Source organism: Zingiber officinale, chromosome 5B (genome assembly GCF_018446385.1).
Source record: "Zingiber officinale cultivar Zhangliang chromosome 5B, Zo_v1.1, whole genome shotgun sequence".
Taxonomy (NCBI): Eukaryota; Viridiplantae; Streptophyta; class Magnoliopsida; order Zingiberales; family Zingiberaceae; genus Zingiber; species Zingiber officinale.
Genome location: NC_055995.1, coordinates 72,748,356 through 72,765,477, shown reverse-complemented (window position 1 = coordinate 72,765,477; position 17,122 = coordinate 72,748,356). Strand labels below are relative to the sequence as shown.

Sequence of the window (17,122 nt, the reverse complement as noted above, 5' to 3'; positions counted from 1 at the left end):
AGAGAAGGTAGAGTTTCTCTCTCTAGAGTTGCTCTGGTTACTTTCCTTTTATTGATACTATGTTTGTGGTGCATATCGGAACGCTAACTTTTGTGGGGCAGTGTCCTTGCAAACTTTACAATTTTCCTATCCTTTTTGGTGGCCATAAGTAAATTGCGACTTATTGTTCTCACTTTTGAACGTAACTAAGTATTATTCTCTCTTTCTAAAAAATTATTAGCTATTATAAGTTTATATGCTATTGAGAAATTCAATATAGTTTTTCTTTCATTTCTTGTTATTAAACCATGACCCCCATGCACCATATTATATTTTTCTTTTCTTATTCCTACATGTCATTTAGATCTTATCCTATTAAAATCTTTCAAAATATTTTATACTACCTCATATAGGTCTTCCCAAAATCTATGTTTTAGTTTCTTCATTTAATCCTAATTGAGGTGCATAATGCTAATTGCATTGATAGTTTTTTTTTTTTGTTACCACTATTTTGATAGTTATAATCCTATCTCCCTTCCTAAATACTCTTATTGTTTCATCTTAATGAACTATCTAAAACAATTCCTACTTCATGTCTCATTTTACTCTTTAGTGTGTACCCCATAACTTGAAGCCTAAATTCTCTATCATCTTTGCCCTCTTTCCTTCCTATTCTGTCTATTGTAAAACCAAAACATTAATTCTTCTCTGAATTATCGTATCTATTATCTTCATTGCTTTGCAAGTGAACGTTCTTACGTTTCATGTTCCAAATCTAAGACAATTGATATTTATTATACCACCTAGAATGTGATAATTCTTGCATAGTTTTTAATACTACATTATAACGGTCTTTGTCGGGACGTTGCAGCCGGATCTAACATGTTCTTTCCAGGAACAACCTAATATTAACACAATAGTTTGATGGATCGATAAATAACATTTACATACGTTTTACATTGGCTAGTAACCTAATGCAACAATAATCTTACATATTCCCTAGTTTAATGTGCTTAGAGGTTGTTAGGTTGTGTGGGCTACACACATAGATCAAGGATATTAAGTTTTATATTTTTAGAAAATCCTATGAAATAAATTTTTTTGTTCCCTAATTTACTGTGCTTAGAGGTTGTTAGTTGCGTGGTTATCCACAGAGATAGATATAATTATTTTTATAAAATCCTATGAAATAAATTTTCTATAGCATTTTATTCTCAAACTTGATGAATTTACTAAGCGTGTCAGCCGAAACTTAGGAATCTTGTTTAGATGCCTTAGTGGCGGAAGGAAATAAGTATCTAGGTTTCATTTTATTGATTTCCAAGTTTGATTTTAACAATATTATATATTGATCTCCGAGTAAATGTACTTTTGAAGGCATAGAATTTTGGTGAGAGTAATTGAGAGATTTATATAAATCACGAAAAGTAATGCACTTCGTAAACATGATTAAAGTTGGGATATTTGCATTTCCCCAAGTGAAAACTATAATATAATCTATCCTCACTTTAATTGTTCCATTTGTATTATAAAAATTGTACTAATGCTTACATCAAGTCAATTTTAAATTAAAGGAAGTTATAAGGGATATTCAAACCGTCTCTGTTTGTTGATTTTTTTAATAGGTCATGCTTTGTTAATAATGATGCCTACACTTTCCTCCATAGCGTTGCTGACTCTTCAAATTGAGAGAATTTTTTTGATATACAAACAGCACTAGCTTTTTATGAAATCACTGAAATATACTTAGTCCAATGGAAGGAACTCAAATGTTGATAATGCTTGGATCATGAAATACAAAATTCATTGCTTTACTGTCTAGATGTTTTCCTAAATATAGCTACAAATATCAGTGTCATCATCTCTAGTAGCACACCGTGACTGCCCAATGTATGTCCATGCTCGGCACTGTAAAATGATTTAGATTGTCTTATTGCCCCTCTCAACACTCAACAAGGTCAAGTTCTTATTGGCAGGGATGAATAATGTAAAGATTTTAGGATCTGTTTTAACAAATTTAAGTTATAATTTTTTTACAAATCTATCAAATTTTACTAGTTACTAACAACTAGATCACTTGCACCCTATCTTAGGAGTAGTAGTCTCTTTTCATTTTATAAAGGGATTCTCCACCACTCCTGTAAGGAACTTTTCAATTTAATAAATCTTGTACTTTTTTGTGAGTTTTCTTTGTGTGAGATTGTTTCATGGTGCAACATACAGTTGTTGCAAGTCAGCAAATAATCAAGAAGATGCAACATACATTTTTACTGCTGGATTATTCTGTTGGGCAGTGTTTCTAATTTTTGTATTTGATTGGAAGATGATTGCCAAATGTTACCTTCATAAATATCTTAGTTTATAAATATTCATTTAGATTATGAAAGAGCATTGTCATAAGTTGCTGCAAACACCCTATTATAACTTGTTCAGAAATTTGGATGGTTCAGTGCTATCATCATGTGAAGGTAGTATTGTTCCAACCTCATGGTTACTTCCTCCTGATGGTATGCAGTTTCTTTTATGTTGTGTTATATTGGCTACTACATGAATCTGTATGCTAAATCATGTATGATGCCGGTGGTTTAATGCATACCCAGCAAGAAGCCTCTTTTTCTTGTAATATATGTTTTATTTATTTTAGATATCATTTCATACCTTCTGCCTTGTAGCTCTGATCTTCAGATTAACACAAACTTGGTGCTCTTCATTTTTCTGTAATCTGTGATGGGAATGATGATGTGACACAGGACAATTACTTGGAGGAGGCTGTGAAGATGAGGAATCTTCTTGAAGAGTTTCATGGAAATCATGGCCTTCGAGCTCCCACCATCCTTGGTGTGAGAGAGCATGTCTTTACAGGAAGGTAAGCTGTTTCTTGATCGTTAAAGTTTCTTTTTCGATGCTATACTAGTTTTCCTTGTACAATTTAATTTTTTATTGCCTGATTTTTTTCTCTCTCTTTTTTCTTTTGTTGTCAGTGTCTCTTCACTAGCTTGGTTTATGTCAAACCAAGAAACTAGCTTTGTTACTTTAGGACAACGTGTTTTGGCATACCCTCTCAAGTAAGTATTGCCTTTTTAACTCACAACACTGCATCATCCAGAATATTCCACTTATATGTTTATTTTATCAGTTTGCTTAGTTAGTTGAGTTAATCTGATCGGACTAACTTGATCGAATAACTTGATATTTCCTGTTAAGTGTTTTTTGAGATTTAATAGATATGTTTGTCCCCTAGATCAAATGGTTATTATTTTTTCAGCAATTCTCATTTATCTGTTTGTTTATGCAAAAGATAAACTGTGGCATTTATCATGGTTCCTAGTTCCAAATAGCCATGGTGCTGATAGCATACTTCATCCTATGTTTTTTCATGTAAAATATAAACTGTGGGTATTGATAATGGCTCCATAATAGCCCTAGCAGTTGACAGCATACATCATCATCATACCCCTAGTACTGCATCGTAGTAGTCAAGATTCAGATCCTTTTTGGTTACTGCTGTCTCAATCTCATGTATCAAAGTTTACTGGCCTATACTGTCTGATTGGATTCCCTTATAAGTTGATTTTATCATCAAAATATTTACATTTTGTTTTGACTATCAGAGTTGTTATCCTCTCTTTACCTATACATGGATGGGTTGTTGTGATTAAGTCGGGTCAATTTTTTAGAGTAGTCTTCTAGTTTGTAAGAGGCAAACACTTTGTTGATAGCGGAGGTCTATGAGAGTAGGTGCTGGTGAAGTCCTAGGTTTAAAGTTGTAGAAAGCCTTATCTCCACAAGAGTTTATTGGGATTCATTTAATTTTTAATTTTTCTCAAATTATCTACAAATTTCTTTCACTTTTGTATCATTTCTATCCAAAAACACAATTTATCTGGTTGGCTGCCACTCACAAAAGTTTTATCTAGCCATTAAGCTTTTGGTAAGGCACCATGTCATTAATACATAGGCCATTTAGATCATAAAATTTTTTATGAGTCTTTTTATTCTCCCACCTTTAATTTATTCAGCCTTTTAACTTTGGCATCCATTCTAAACAGAGAATGTATACAAATGTTTTGTTTTATTTCTAATGTGCATTTGAGTTAAACAGTGTATGAAAATATGTAGAAAGCAAGAAAATACCTGATTTCGTATGTCCCCTGTGCATGTCCATAATCAACACTCAAGGCCTTATAATCAGATTATTCCTTAGCAATTCAAGGGCAACTCATAATAAGTTCTTGTCTTCGTTCAAAGTCCTTGACTCATCCATAGAAGGGAGGACCATTTCAAATTTATTCCATGTCAATTGGCACATAGGGAATTTTTCATTCCACTCACCCGCCAATATGCAAGAAAGCATGAGACACCTTGACATGGCCACGAGAAGAACTCACCTTCTTTGAGGTACACGACTAACTCCTCTTCCTTTTCCTTTGCTGCCTTGGCCGCTTTCTCCTCTTCCTCTACCGTCTTGTCTTCCTCTTCTTCCACCTTGTCTGCCTCCTCCCTTACCTTGTGCTCCCCTTCCTCTACCTCCTCCTCATAGTGGTACTCAATAGTAATGGAACAAAACTTTTCCATAACCGTATCATGTATCATTTTGTTCTCTCGCTGAAACTCCAAACCAGCTCAAGACTTTAAACCTTGGAAGGGAATATTTCAAATACTTTTAGATCACACTAAGGATGAGAGAGATTCAAAAACCCAAGTTAATTGTCAGAGCTGGTTCTTGGCAGGACCATCTATGTGAATATTTTCTCTAGTAGGTTTGAACCTTGGTTACACGTAGGTCAGTTTGGTTGACTCCCTCTAGATAACTGTGGTCCATGTGCCAATCTATGGTCTGCAATACATATCATGAACTTTTGCTGATATGCATATACAATAGTTTGCAGAATCAGGGCTGAGATTTGAGCAATGAATTCCTTAATTTCAGCAATATCAGATTGATAGGATTGGAATCGGAAGAAAATTAATAATTTTAAACTAGTTAAATGGAAAATCATAGTAAATATCTGAAAAGAGTTTTCAAAATTAATTTTTTATATAAAATTATTATTCATGTCCTTCATCACATTTTATATTAACATTAATATTTCTCATATAAATCTTTTATTTCTTTCTTTTATAGCTAATTTTTTTTAAAAAAATTAACCTTTAATTAAACATTTATCTTATTTTAATGCTGGTCGACATCCTAACACATGTCAAATGAGGAAGAGGAAGACAAAAAAAACTTGATAGCAACAATAAAATAAGATAAAATTTATTTAAGTATAGATGATGATATTGTAGGGTGTAGAGCCCAATGACGTAGAAGGATCCATATAGTCGATCTTATCTAATGGGATAAGGTTTAGTTGTTGTTGTTGTAACCTCTAATTTATGATATAATTTATTATCTCCTTAATTATAGTCTATTTTTATGAGTACCAAATTTTGTTGATTACAATTTTATTTACATGGTGGTTTGAAGATTGACCTTAGCAAATAGATGTTGATTTTTATTCACTGGGAGAGATATGGGAAAAATATATATATATTGATTGTTATTTAACATGAGAAAAATAGTAATCTCTCTCTCTCTCTCTCCTCTTCCTGGAATCAGTTAGGATCAACCTCTCTTTTTCATATGGGATGATATGGCTCACTTCCGTCAATTTCTTATGCTTTTCTTGGCTTCATTTTTTCCTACTTTCATTTTTTACAATTAGCTATTCATAATATAATCCCCTTTTTTTTCTTATTGTACTTTTTACTTTTTAGAATTTTTTCCCTGTATGTATTTTTCTCTTTCTAATTTAATGGCCTCATTTATTGTTTGCTATATCACTTTGCAGGGTCCGGATGCACTATGGACATCCAGATGTTTTTGATAGGATATTCCACATAACTAGAGGTGGTGTAAGCAAGGCATCTCGTGTAATCAATATCAGTGAAGACATTTATGCTGGTATGTTTTGTGAAAATTCAGTATTCTTTGCCCTGTACATCTTCTCAGGCTTTCTATTTTGCTTTTAAATGCTGTAGGTTATTTACAAAAATGGTGATTTCTCATTTGCTTAGTGTGACAAATCTACAAAAGTTTCATAATTTTATTGCAATTTATTCCATCCATCTGCTTTTGCTTTTGGTCTTCAATTGGTTAGCATTTACCATATCTGAGAAAATATTCTTGCAGGATTCAATTCTACATTGAGACAGGGGAATATCACACACCATGAATATATTCAGGTTCATTCACATTGTCATTTTTTACTCTAGTGTAACAATATTCTAGTTCATGTTTATAGATACTTCGCTTGTAATAGGTTGGAAAAGGAAGAGATGTTGGGTTGAATCAAATTGCACTTTTTGAGGGTAAAGTAGCTGGTGGAAACGGAGAACAAGTACTGAGCAGAGATGTATATCGTCTTGGGCAGCTTTTTGATTTCTTTAGGATGTTGTCATTCTTCTTCACAACTGTTGGCTTTTATGTTTGTACGATGGTATTAACCCTCCATTTTTCCTTTTACCTTCCAGTGTTACTAGTTTTCTCTTTGAAGTTGTTTAACAGATTTTTCTGAAATTTTGATGCAGATGACCGTTCTTACTATTTACATATTCTTATATGGGAGGGTATACCTGGTATGTCATTTGCTCTTTGTAACATGTACAATAATTAGTTATTGCAAAAGAGATTGAGCTTGATCCACCAATTTTCTGTTTGATATTTTGACAACCTTTGAACTGCTGAACAAACTAGCACTATATGGTCGTTTTCTTTTTGATGCATCAATTTTGTCATTGTTATCCTGTCTTCAAATCAAAATTTGTCATATTTCTAGGCACTGTCTGGGCTAGATTCTGAAATCTCGAGGAAGGCAAGAATTTCAGGCAACACTGCACTTGATGCTGCTCTGAATGCTCAGTTCTTGGTTCAAATTGGTGTTTTCACAGCAGTACCAATGATAGTTGGTTTTATACTGGAATTTGGGTTAATGCAGGTCTCTCGCTTTTATGTTTTATAGTGAAATGTTTTCCCCCTATTATATGTTGAATCTGCGAACCTAATGATCTGGTTGGTATGTATACTAGCAAAATGAGAATTCTTACTGGATAATGTTGTTTTTTTAGGCATATGATTTCATTTGAATTATCAAAGTCATTATCCAGTTGTCTTCTGATATCATTGTAAATCTAAGTACAAAAGGGGTTTCCTTCCTGAGATGGATATTAGAATTGTGAGATGAGCCTTCACATTTGTTTATTAGATTACACTATGCAAGATTCAGGACAGTTAGAGCTCAAATTCTAGTCTTCTTCTGAAGCTGTTCAAATTGTTTTGGTTTAATCAATTATTTGTTGATATAATTGTGTTTGAAACAAGAATTTTCATCTTAAAAAAAGATTGTTTGCCTCAAAATTATTTGCCCAATTATTTACTTTTAATCCCACCGTGTATTTATTTAATGGTCAATTCAGAAATGTTTTTTTTTTGTGGATATAATTTTATTTGGAACAAGAAATTTCATCTTATCTGCTCAAACTAATTTGTCGATTTTTTTTTTGTATCCTAGTGTATATTTATTTCATGGTTTGAAATCTCGTATTGTGTTGAGTGAATTGTATCATTCTGGTAAATCACCAAAACTTGATACCACTTGGCACTAAGGTTCAAAATCTTGAGTTGTGTTGTAGTTTCAACCTTTGATTGGAAAGATACTATTTCATTGTGTCGATGTTCCGATGCATGGTGCCGATGAAAAATTTGAGGTTGGAGGAAGGAGATGAAGCAAAAGAAGGAAACATTGTTTGTGTGGAGTGGTATTGAATTTCGATAATTACCAGAATGATATGTTTCGACTGCTTTACTCGGCATGGTACTAGATTTAAAACCATGTTCGCTCCTTCAACTCCAATCCATTACTGACTCTATGCATCGAAACATATACCAAAATACTATTGTTCCGATCAAAGATTGAAACTTTAGATCCTAAGTGAAGCGTATATATATTCAATGGCCAAATCTGGAAATGTTTTTTTGAAAATATTTTTCCAAAAGAATTAATTCTGATTTGATTGGGTTCAATTTATATGTTTGCTTATGCTTTTTAGCTTAGTAGATGCTTCATTTATCACAAATATACAAGAATTTAAAGTTTTATTGTAAAGAATTAGCATTTTCAGATTGAATATCTGTCTAATTTAAGTATATAAGTATCACTTTTAACAAAAATTGTTCTGATTTTGATTGGTCTTTCTCATGTCGAACTGTTGCAGGCTGTCTTCAGCTTTATTACTATGCAATTCCAGCTTTGTGCAGTTTTCTTTACATTTTCCCTTGGAACAAGAACACACTATTTTGGTAGAACAATTCTTCATGGAGGTGCTAAAGTATGTCCTTTCAACTAATTTACTTCCATAGTACTTGATGCCTTATCTAAGCGAAGTGATTTACATATATTGCAGTACAAGGCGACTGGTAGAGGCTTTGTTGTCCGTCACATCAAGTTTGCTGAAAATTATAGGCTTTATTCTAGAAGCCACTTTGTCAAAGCGTATGCTCTCTTCCTTTCTTGTTTGCTACATTTGTATTTGTTCCAGAAATACCTGTCACTTATTGACTGTGAAGGTTTTGATTATTGCAGACTTGAAGTTGCACTTCTTCTCATTGTCTACATTTCATATGGATATACTAGAAATGGTGCATCCTCTTTCATTCTTCTAACTATCAGCAGTTGGATTCTAGTTATATCATGGCTATTCGCTCCATATATTTTCAACCCATCTGGATTTGAGTGGCAGAAGTAAGTTACTACTAAAAATTTTGCCAACTGATATTCTGAATGATTTTTTTTTTAATAACTTTTTTTCCACATATTTTACCTTGAGCTAGGTTTTTATGTATTACTATTTAATCTCTAATTTCAAGGACTGTTGAGGATTTTGATGATTGGACTGCATGGCTCCTTTATAAAGGTGGTGTTGGAATCAAGGGAGAATATAGCTGGGAATCTTGGTGGGATGAGGAGCAGGTACTAACTATGCTTATGATGCTTCTTAGTACATGTTTTACACATTGGTCTTCTATTCTCTTCATCATATCAGAGTATATCCTACTGTATAAGCATAATCATAATAATCAAAGAGGCATATTAAATGATTTCAACTATTAAATTTAATAGAAGTATGGTATTTTAGATTTACATTGGTGTATTTGGTTCGTGAGAATAACTATGTTTAATTGCAAAAATCACATTGGATTTGGAATACTTATTCGGATGGAATAAGTTTTCCAATTGTAGAAGAAATAATTATTTCTTGCTTTATTTTAGGAATGATTACTCCTTATCTCTTTCATTTTCAAATAGCACATATGATGGACCTAACCCGGTGGACTGGACCAGTCAATTGGGTTGGGCAGGCTTGTTGAGCTAGAGGGGCTGGACAAACTAACAGTTAGGGCAGTCTAGCTGGGTTTTTTGGGTTGGGAAGGTTGGACAGGCTGGTCGAGTTAGACAGGCCAGTCAAGCTGTGCTGACCGGTTTCTAATCATTTAGTTTTCAGAATCAGATGGACTTAATCATTTGGGTTCAAGAGAGTTTCTAATTACACTTATTGGCACAATTGCAAGTCAATATTTGAACTGCTGCTTTTTGTTGAGAATCTTGTGCTGAAACTTTTTTGGTATATCATTCTCTGTTTCGAATGGGCCTAACCCCGATACGCTAGTTGATTTAATGTGCAGAAACTCATGCCTCTATTATCTTATAAAATGCTCAAATGCTGTCATGATGTTATCCGATGTAAACACCTAATAGAAGTTTTGAGAAATGCATTTCTAACATATCTTTTTTGCAGAGTCATATACAAACACTTAGGGGGAGGATCTTGGAGACCATCTTGAGCCTCAGGTTCTTCATATTTCAATATGGGATCGTCTACAAGCTGCGTCTCACTGGATCTGATACTTCTCTAGCTGTAAATTTTCTCCATTGAACTTGTTTAATGCCAGAAATGCTAAAAATGGTTGCTTGTAGTTCAAATCCACAATGGGATGAGAAAATGAAAAATACTACTATTTAGATATGCTAGGTGTTGTTTCAATAGATGATAATATGAGAAAATAGATTAACTTGATGGACTTGTTCAAAACTCTTAATGTAATTAGATTGGTTGCACCAATTAGGGTTGAAGGTGTTACGATAAGAGGGTGATTAAAGAATTAAAAAAGACAAAATCCCATTTTAGGCCCATACATACAGTTCAATGGTTGGGTAACATTTGTATTGCCAACCCTAAACAGTGTGACTCATGGTTTACTGTTTTATGATACTGACACATAGTACCATATTATAGTATAGATGCTGAGATAAAGCTTGTTCAGTCTTAATTGTTTTGGCCAGCAAATGAGCTTGTGTCTGATCAAGCATGAAATTTCATCTTGGAATGCAACATGCGTCTTCATTTGCTCCTTTGTTGTGGAACATCATGCTTTGATAATCATAATCATATGCAACATATTCTTTATGCAATCCTATCCTGGATATTCTAATACCACGAACATTGCCTTCATAATTACTTAGCTTTAAATCTCTACGTCTATAATGTAGGATTAATTGAACCAAGATTATTTTTCAATTTTTCATAGTATGATATGAAGATGATTTTTTTTTTTTTCACTGCTTGTCTTTGCTGAAGTTTTCTAGCTTTTCAGGTTTATGGTTTTTCATGGTTGGTTCTGTTTCTTATGGTCTTGATATTCAAGGTTAGCAACATTTATGTTCTTGTTTTTTAAGTTAGCACAGATTCTAAAGGATTTGAGCTATTTTCCATAATGACTTCCATTCATGCCTCTGAAGGTTTTCACTGTTAGTCCAAAGAAGACTGAAATTCAGCTGATGATGCGATTCACTCAAGGAGTCACTGCCATAGCACTCATAGCTGGACTTGTTGTAGTTGTTGCCTTAACAAGACTGACAATTCCTGACTTGTTTGCCTGTGCCCTTGCAGTTATACCTACTGGCTGGCTCATACTATCTGTAAGTCCATAATATTCGTTTCTTATATTGTTTCAATGGTGTGCCAATATAGAACTTACCTTATTGTGGGTATATCTATTGTCTAAATAGATTATTCTTATTTCATTTACGAAGCACTAAGGTTTCAACTCAGAAGTTTCTGTATGGTACATGTGCGCTATTTATTGGTTTGTTTTCCACAAACTTATGTTCATTTAAATTCAAATTTAGTGCAATTTGCCTTAAAAGATAAATAATAGGCTTGGTTCAGCAACCATTATATAAATAGTATTCGATATGGGAAAAATTCATTTTTGTTCAGTAGGCTTTTGAGGGGAAAAATAGAATAAGAAAGTAAAGTGGATGGAAGGACCTGAGCCAGAACATTACAGATAGACGAGTTAGAAAAATATCAAGGAAAATGAGCCATGGGTGGAACGTGTCAAATCATAATGAATTCCTTTTTCAAAACCTGACAGCTGCAAAGGCCCATCCTTCATGAGACAGATACTGCCACAAAAAGGAATCCTAGAACAAGTATCTAAACCAATTCCGAGAACCAAACCATGAATCAAACTGTAAATCTACATCATATCACGAATCACACTAGTAGGCTTTCATGGTCATCTGTCAATTCATTTTCCAAAGGCACTGGAAATATACATTGGAATCATTACTATTATGCATTGGTTCTCAGCTTACGTGGAGTAAAAACTCCTAATGAATTATTATATTGTCAGATATGTTACAGGCTTCCTATGTCAGTAATTGTTCTACATCATTTTGTTTCTCTTATTTGACAGTTGGCGGTTTCATGGAAGACTTTTATCAAACGTTTGGGACTATGGGACTCTCTCCGTGAAATTGCTCGACTGTATGATGCTGGAATGGGTGCTGTTATCTTTGTCCCTGTAGCATTTCTGTCTTGGTTCCCATTTGTCTCGACTTTCCAATCTCGTCTTCTATTCAATCAAGCATTCAGCAGAGGGTTGGAAATCTCCCTCATCCTTGCAGGGAACAAGGCAAATGTGCAAGCTTAAACAAGTCTTTCGGTTATCTACACAGATTTAGGGGGGCTATGGCCCCCAAAAGATCTTCTAATGTAGCGAGGCAACTGAGTGTGATATACAGGATGTATTACGAAACCTTTTAAGTTTAGTATTTATTTTGTATTGCATTTTATCATTTAGTTTTCGAGTTGCTTATTTCCCAACTTTTCAGCTGTATATCTTTCGCCTTTTGCATCAGCTTCAATATTTTAAAACCTAGGTCAAAAGCATAGGGAAACCATGGTTCCATTCGTTTGCTATTAGAGTTTGTGATCTGGTTGAACCAGTTCGCTCATGTATATTTGTCCGGGTTGTGTTTAGAGTCGTAACTTGAGTATGCCCTTACCTTAGATCCATATCTCTTATCTTGCAACCAAATGATATATAGGTGGTGCTCCAAGCGCCTACACCATCTGCAAATCTTTGTAGAGGGAAGAGTTTGATGGAGATCATGTGAAGGGATGAATTTGATCCTGCAAGAAGTTTTTGTGAAAGGGGCGTCATGGAAGCTGGATATTGTAATGGTACATTGTAGGGTTAGCGAGCTGGTGGGTTTATAAATGGTCAAGTAGAAATGTAACTTTTTTTTTTTAAAAAAAAATGCAATATATTTATAAATATCACTTAAATTTAGTATGGTCATAGACATTTTATATTTTAGAATTATTTTATACCAGTAATTTTGCGTAGAACAATAATATCAATAATTTTTTTAATTAATTATGTTACATATATGATGTTTCTTTTTAAAGTTCAATTATCTTTATGAAACGACAGGAAAGGAAAAGGTTACTAGTAAAATTTTTTGGCCCAAAGTTAGTCGGCCCAAAATAATTCTCAAGCCGGATTCAAGTTAAGACAAATGATTTTTTTTTCAATACTGGTTGAAATAGTTTTTGGCTAGCAATTAGAATAATTCATCGGTCAAACTTGAATTCAGATTGTCTTTTTTTTTTATTGATAGAATTTAATTTTAGTCGGTAAATAAAAATTATTTGGATAATCCAAATAAATTACCTTATTGAAAATAATGATCTATAATTTGATTGATCAAACCATGATTTAGTAATGAACATAAAAAAAATTCTCTAACAATGCAACTTCTTGTATCTTTCCAATGATACCATTAACACTTCATCAACTTCTTCACAAAATGAAATAGCTCTATCATAATGGTAAGTATCTTGCGTTAATTTTAATTTGGTCAATTAGATTAAGTTATGTAATGTAAATTTGACATCTTGTGTCTGAGTGTGCAGAAACTTAGGAACACAAAAAGTCGAGCAGAAGATGTAACTAGCGAGAAAGATGACACAGGAAGTGAGTCGATGTGACTAAGTACATTTGAGGGACAAGGTGCTGCGGAACAGTATATTGGTGAAGGATGTGCATGACGTTTGAGAGACAAGAAGATAGGAAGGAAGCTTGCTTGAGGAGAAGACCTGAGTTGGGTTTGAGTGAGCTCAATTTCGAACAACCGGAGCATCACCCAAGCGAGCAGGATGGAAGAAGATAAACTTGAAAGTTGATCTTGAAGACCGGAGGTGCCTCACTTGTATGGAGGTGCCTCTAGCAAAGGCGCAAAGGCGCCTCGAATGAAAAGGCACGAAGGTGCCTCGAGCAAGCTCTAAGGCACCTCAAGCAAAGGCTCGGAGGAGCCTCCAATGACATTGAATGTACCTCCAATCAGTCAGAGCCATTGGCTGACCGCTATAACGTGGATAAAACTTTATCCACATTGGAGGCTCTCTTGATTTGGAGGCACCTCCAAGCAACGGTAATTTTTTCCAAGTGGCTATAAAAAGTCTTCTGGAGTTAGGAATTAATCAACAATCATTGTACTAATTTTTCTAACTATTTCTGAGTGTTCAAAGCATGTAAGAGGCTTCTTCGCCTTTAACGAAGGATACTTTATTGAGCTTTCAACTGTCTTGGATTAGTAGTCTCCTCGATTGTAAATCAAGTAAAATTCTTGAGCCTCTTTATTTTATTTATTTTAATTATTTAATTAATTTGACTATCCTTGCTAAGCAAAAGTAAGAGATTTAACTAACTTTATTTTCAGGTTATTCACCCCCTCTAGCTAGCCTAATGTGGACCTTTATTGGTATTAGAGCAAGGGCGCTATAGAAGGACTAGCCACAAACTGAAGTGATAAAATGATGGTTGGATCGAGCATTCACCCGCCAAAGTTCGAGGGAGAGTTCGCATTATAGAAGCGTCGTATGGAGGTATTTTTTAAGACCGGTTTTGAAATTATTCTAGCTATTAAATATAACTTTGAAGTACCCAAGGACAAGGATGTCAAAGAAATGGAGGAGTTCCTTTGGACCAAAAAAGCAGCAGATAGACTTCGTGACCAACAACAAAGCAGAATTCTAATTGTTGAGCGTTCTACCATCACAAGAAGTAAATCGGATCGGAGCCTACAAATCATCCAAAGAACTCTAGGAGAAGTTCTTGGATTTACATGAACGAACCTCGAAGGCTAAGCTAACGAAACGGGATCTACTCCAGAATCAACTAACAAATCTCCGGATGGAAAAGGATGAAACAGTGGTTCAACTACACGGGAAAATTAAGGAACTGATCATCGGACTCAACAACCTCGGAGAAACTGTAATGAATCAGGATTCAATAACGTATACTCTAAATGCATTCCTGAGAACACTTGAATGAGCGGATAGTAGATGCTTACTATATTTCCAAGGACCTCGAGGTAAGTAGCATAGAAAAATTATTTTCTACTTTTGAATTACGTAAGTCTAGATGTGTAGACATAAGAAAAGACAAGGAGCCGAACAATAATATCACCCTAAACACAAGAAAGGTCGAATCAGATTCTGACACATCCCTCGACAAAGATGAAAGAGTATACATGGTAAGAAAATTTTCAAAGGTTTTTAAGTCTAACGTTTAACAAGTCGTAGGCCAAGAAGCTTCTTCGAGGAAAAAAGAAAAATAAGGTGTTACAATTGCTATGAAGAAGGACACGTAAAGGATAACTGCTCGAAGTTGAAGAAAAGGGAGAGAGAGAGAAGGACAAAGGGCAAAGATGGTCAAAGCATAAGAACCTCAAGGCGATTTTGGACGAGACGTCATCATCCGAATCCAAGATGGAGCAATAAGCCGGACTTGCGCTAATGGCAAGTCACCAAGTTGAAGAAAACGCCGAAACCTCGTCCAAGATGAGCATCAAAAGCATCTATGAAGGGGGAGCTTCAAACGATGAGTTTGACACGGTAAGTGAGGTATGATTCTTACCACCCGACCAACATTACGATACGATTCAAATACTATCTAGATCCTCATGTAAAAATAGAACCAAATATATAAATGAAAAGAAGAAAAATACATGTTTGTTAGAAGATCTTAATAAACTTAAAATTGAAAATACACGGTTACGAGATAAATTAGAATAATTCAAAAATTCTGCATGCTCAATTCCTAACATTATTAGTAGTACAAAATTTTAGAAATTATAATAATAGACTTAATTGGTAGTTGAAAATTTATAGGGGTCAAATTACGAAAATGGCTAGAAATTAGATTCTTAAAAAATACTTAATAAATTTAGTAGGTAGGAATTTATTTTGGATATCAAAATCTATACTAAATTGTTAAATTCATGTCACGTCTGTGTTAGAATTTTGATTATTTACATTTTTAGCAATAAATAATTAAATTCGTAGACTTTTACTTATATTTTTATCCATTTTTTTTGAAATTTTTATTTAAAAAATTTATTTTTGAAAATCTTAAATATTTTTGTGATAATGAATTAGGTTTTCTATTGAATAAAATTTTTGAGATTTTTTGGTAATTATATGATTTTTTAAATAAAATTTTGACCAGAAAATGTAATTTTAAATTTTAAATTATTTTCGGAGATAAATTTTAAAAATCCTAATTTTTCAGTTCAGGAACATTATATTTTGAATGTTAGAAAAATTAGTCAGATTTTTAGAAATCTAAATCTATTTTTAATTATTTAAATTGTTTTATTTGTTTTCACTAACTTAACTTGAGTTGATGCACATCAAAAAAGAAGAGATTGTAAGTATCTTGGATTAGTTTTGATGTGGTAAAGTATGTTAAGTTAGGTATTGCAGTTTTTATGCCTTGTGTTTGAGTGTACAGGAACTTAGGAATACAAGAAGTCTAGCAGAAGACGTATCTAGCGAGAAGGATAGTTCGAGAAGCGAGTCGACGGGCTCGGTGCATACGAGGGATGAAATGTTGTGAAAAAGTATGCCGGTGGATAAGAATGATGTACACGACGTTTGAGGGACGAGAAGCCGGGGAGGATGCTTGTTCAAGGAGAAGACCGGAGTTGGGTTCGGTCGAGCTCAATTACAGATGACCGAAGTATCACCCAAGTGAGTGGGATCGAAGAAAATCAACTTGAAGGTTGATCTTGAAGACCGGAGGTGCCTCGCTTGTATGGAGGTGCCTCCAACAAAGGCACCTTAGGTTCATGCGTAGGCGCCTCAGATTAAAAGGCGCAAGGCGCCTTGAGCAAGCTCGAAGGCACCTTAAGTAGAGGCTCGGAGGCACCTTAAGTAGAGGCTCGAAGGCACCTCAAATGACATTTAAGGTGTCTTCAATCAGTCAGAGTCGTTGGCTGATCGTTGGAATGTGTATAAAACTTTATCCACATTGGAGGCGCCCTTGATGGCTTTGCAGGTGCCTCCAAGTAATGGTAACTTTTTTCAGAAGACTAAAAAATTTCCTGGAGCTAGGAATTAATCAAAAATCATTGTACTAATTTTCCTAATTATTTTTAAGCTTTCAAAGTATGTAAATGACTTTTTCACCTTCAACGAAGGAGATTTTTAGTGAGATTTCAGCCGCCTTAGATTAAAAACTTCCCGGATTATAAATTAAGTAAAATTCCTGAGCCTCTTTATTTTATAGTATTTATTTTAATTATTTAATTAATTTGATTATAGTTGCTAAGTCAAAGTAAAAGATTTGACTAACTTTTTTTTCAGACTCTTCATCCAGTCTAACGTGTATCATTTAATATAATATAATATAATATTATATTAAAATATTGTATAAATTTTATTTATTTATAATATTTTTGTTTATAAA

The 17,122-nt window shown here is 34.0% G+C and overlaps 1 protein-coding gene across 2 annotated transcripts in view; it reads left to right on the top strand.

Annotated features, from left to right (window-relative positions):
* Window positions 1–12,165, top strand: part of LOC121984516 (callose synthase 10) — a 111,120-nt gene extending 98,955 nt beyond the window's left edge. For both annotated transcript variants that reach the window (XM_042537473.1, XM_042537472.1), the window contains exons 37-51: window positions 2,730–2,845; window positions 2,961–3,044; window positions 5,814–5,926; window positions 6,155–6,207; window positions 6,285–6,461; window positions 6,553–6,600; window positions 6,801–6,959; window positions 8,236–8,349; window positions 8,425–8,513; window positions 8,604–8,762; window positions 8,888–8,990; window positions 9,817–9,936; window positions 10,673–10,723; window positions 10,818–10,997; window positions 11,780–12,165. In XM_042537473.1, the coding sequence (XP_042393407.1) occupies window positions 2,730–2,845; window positions 2,961–3,044; window positions 5,814–5,926; window positions 6,155–6,207; window positions 6,285–6,461; window positions 6,553–6,600; window positions 6,801–6,959; window positions 8,236–8,349; window positions 8,425–8,513; window positions 8,604–8,762; window positions 8,888–8,990; window positions 9,817–9,936; window positions 10,673–10,723; window positions 10,818–10,997; window positions 11,780–12,016 (1,803 nt within the window). In that variant the 3' untranslated portion in view covers window positions 12,017–12,165. The remainder of the gene's footprint in view (window positions 1–2,729; window positions 2,846–2,960; window positions 3,045–5,813; window positions 5,927–6,154; window positions 6,208–6,284; window positions 6,462–6,552; window positions 6,601–6,800; window positions 6,960–8,235; window positions 8,350–8,424; window positions 8,514–8,603; window positions 8,763–8,887; window positions 8,991–9,816; window positions 9,937–10,672; window positions 10,724–10,817; window positions 10,998–11,779) is intronic.
* The last annotated feature ends 4,957 nt before the right edge of the window (window positions 12,166–17,122 follow it).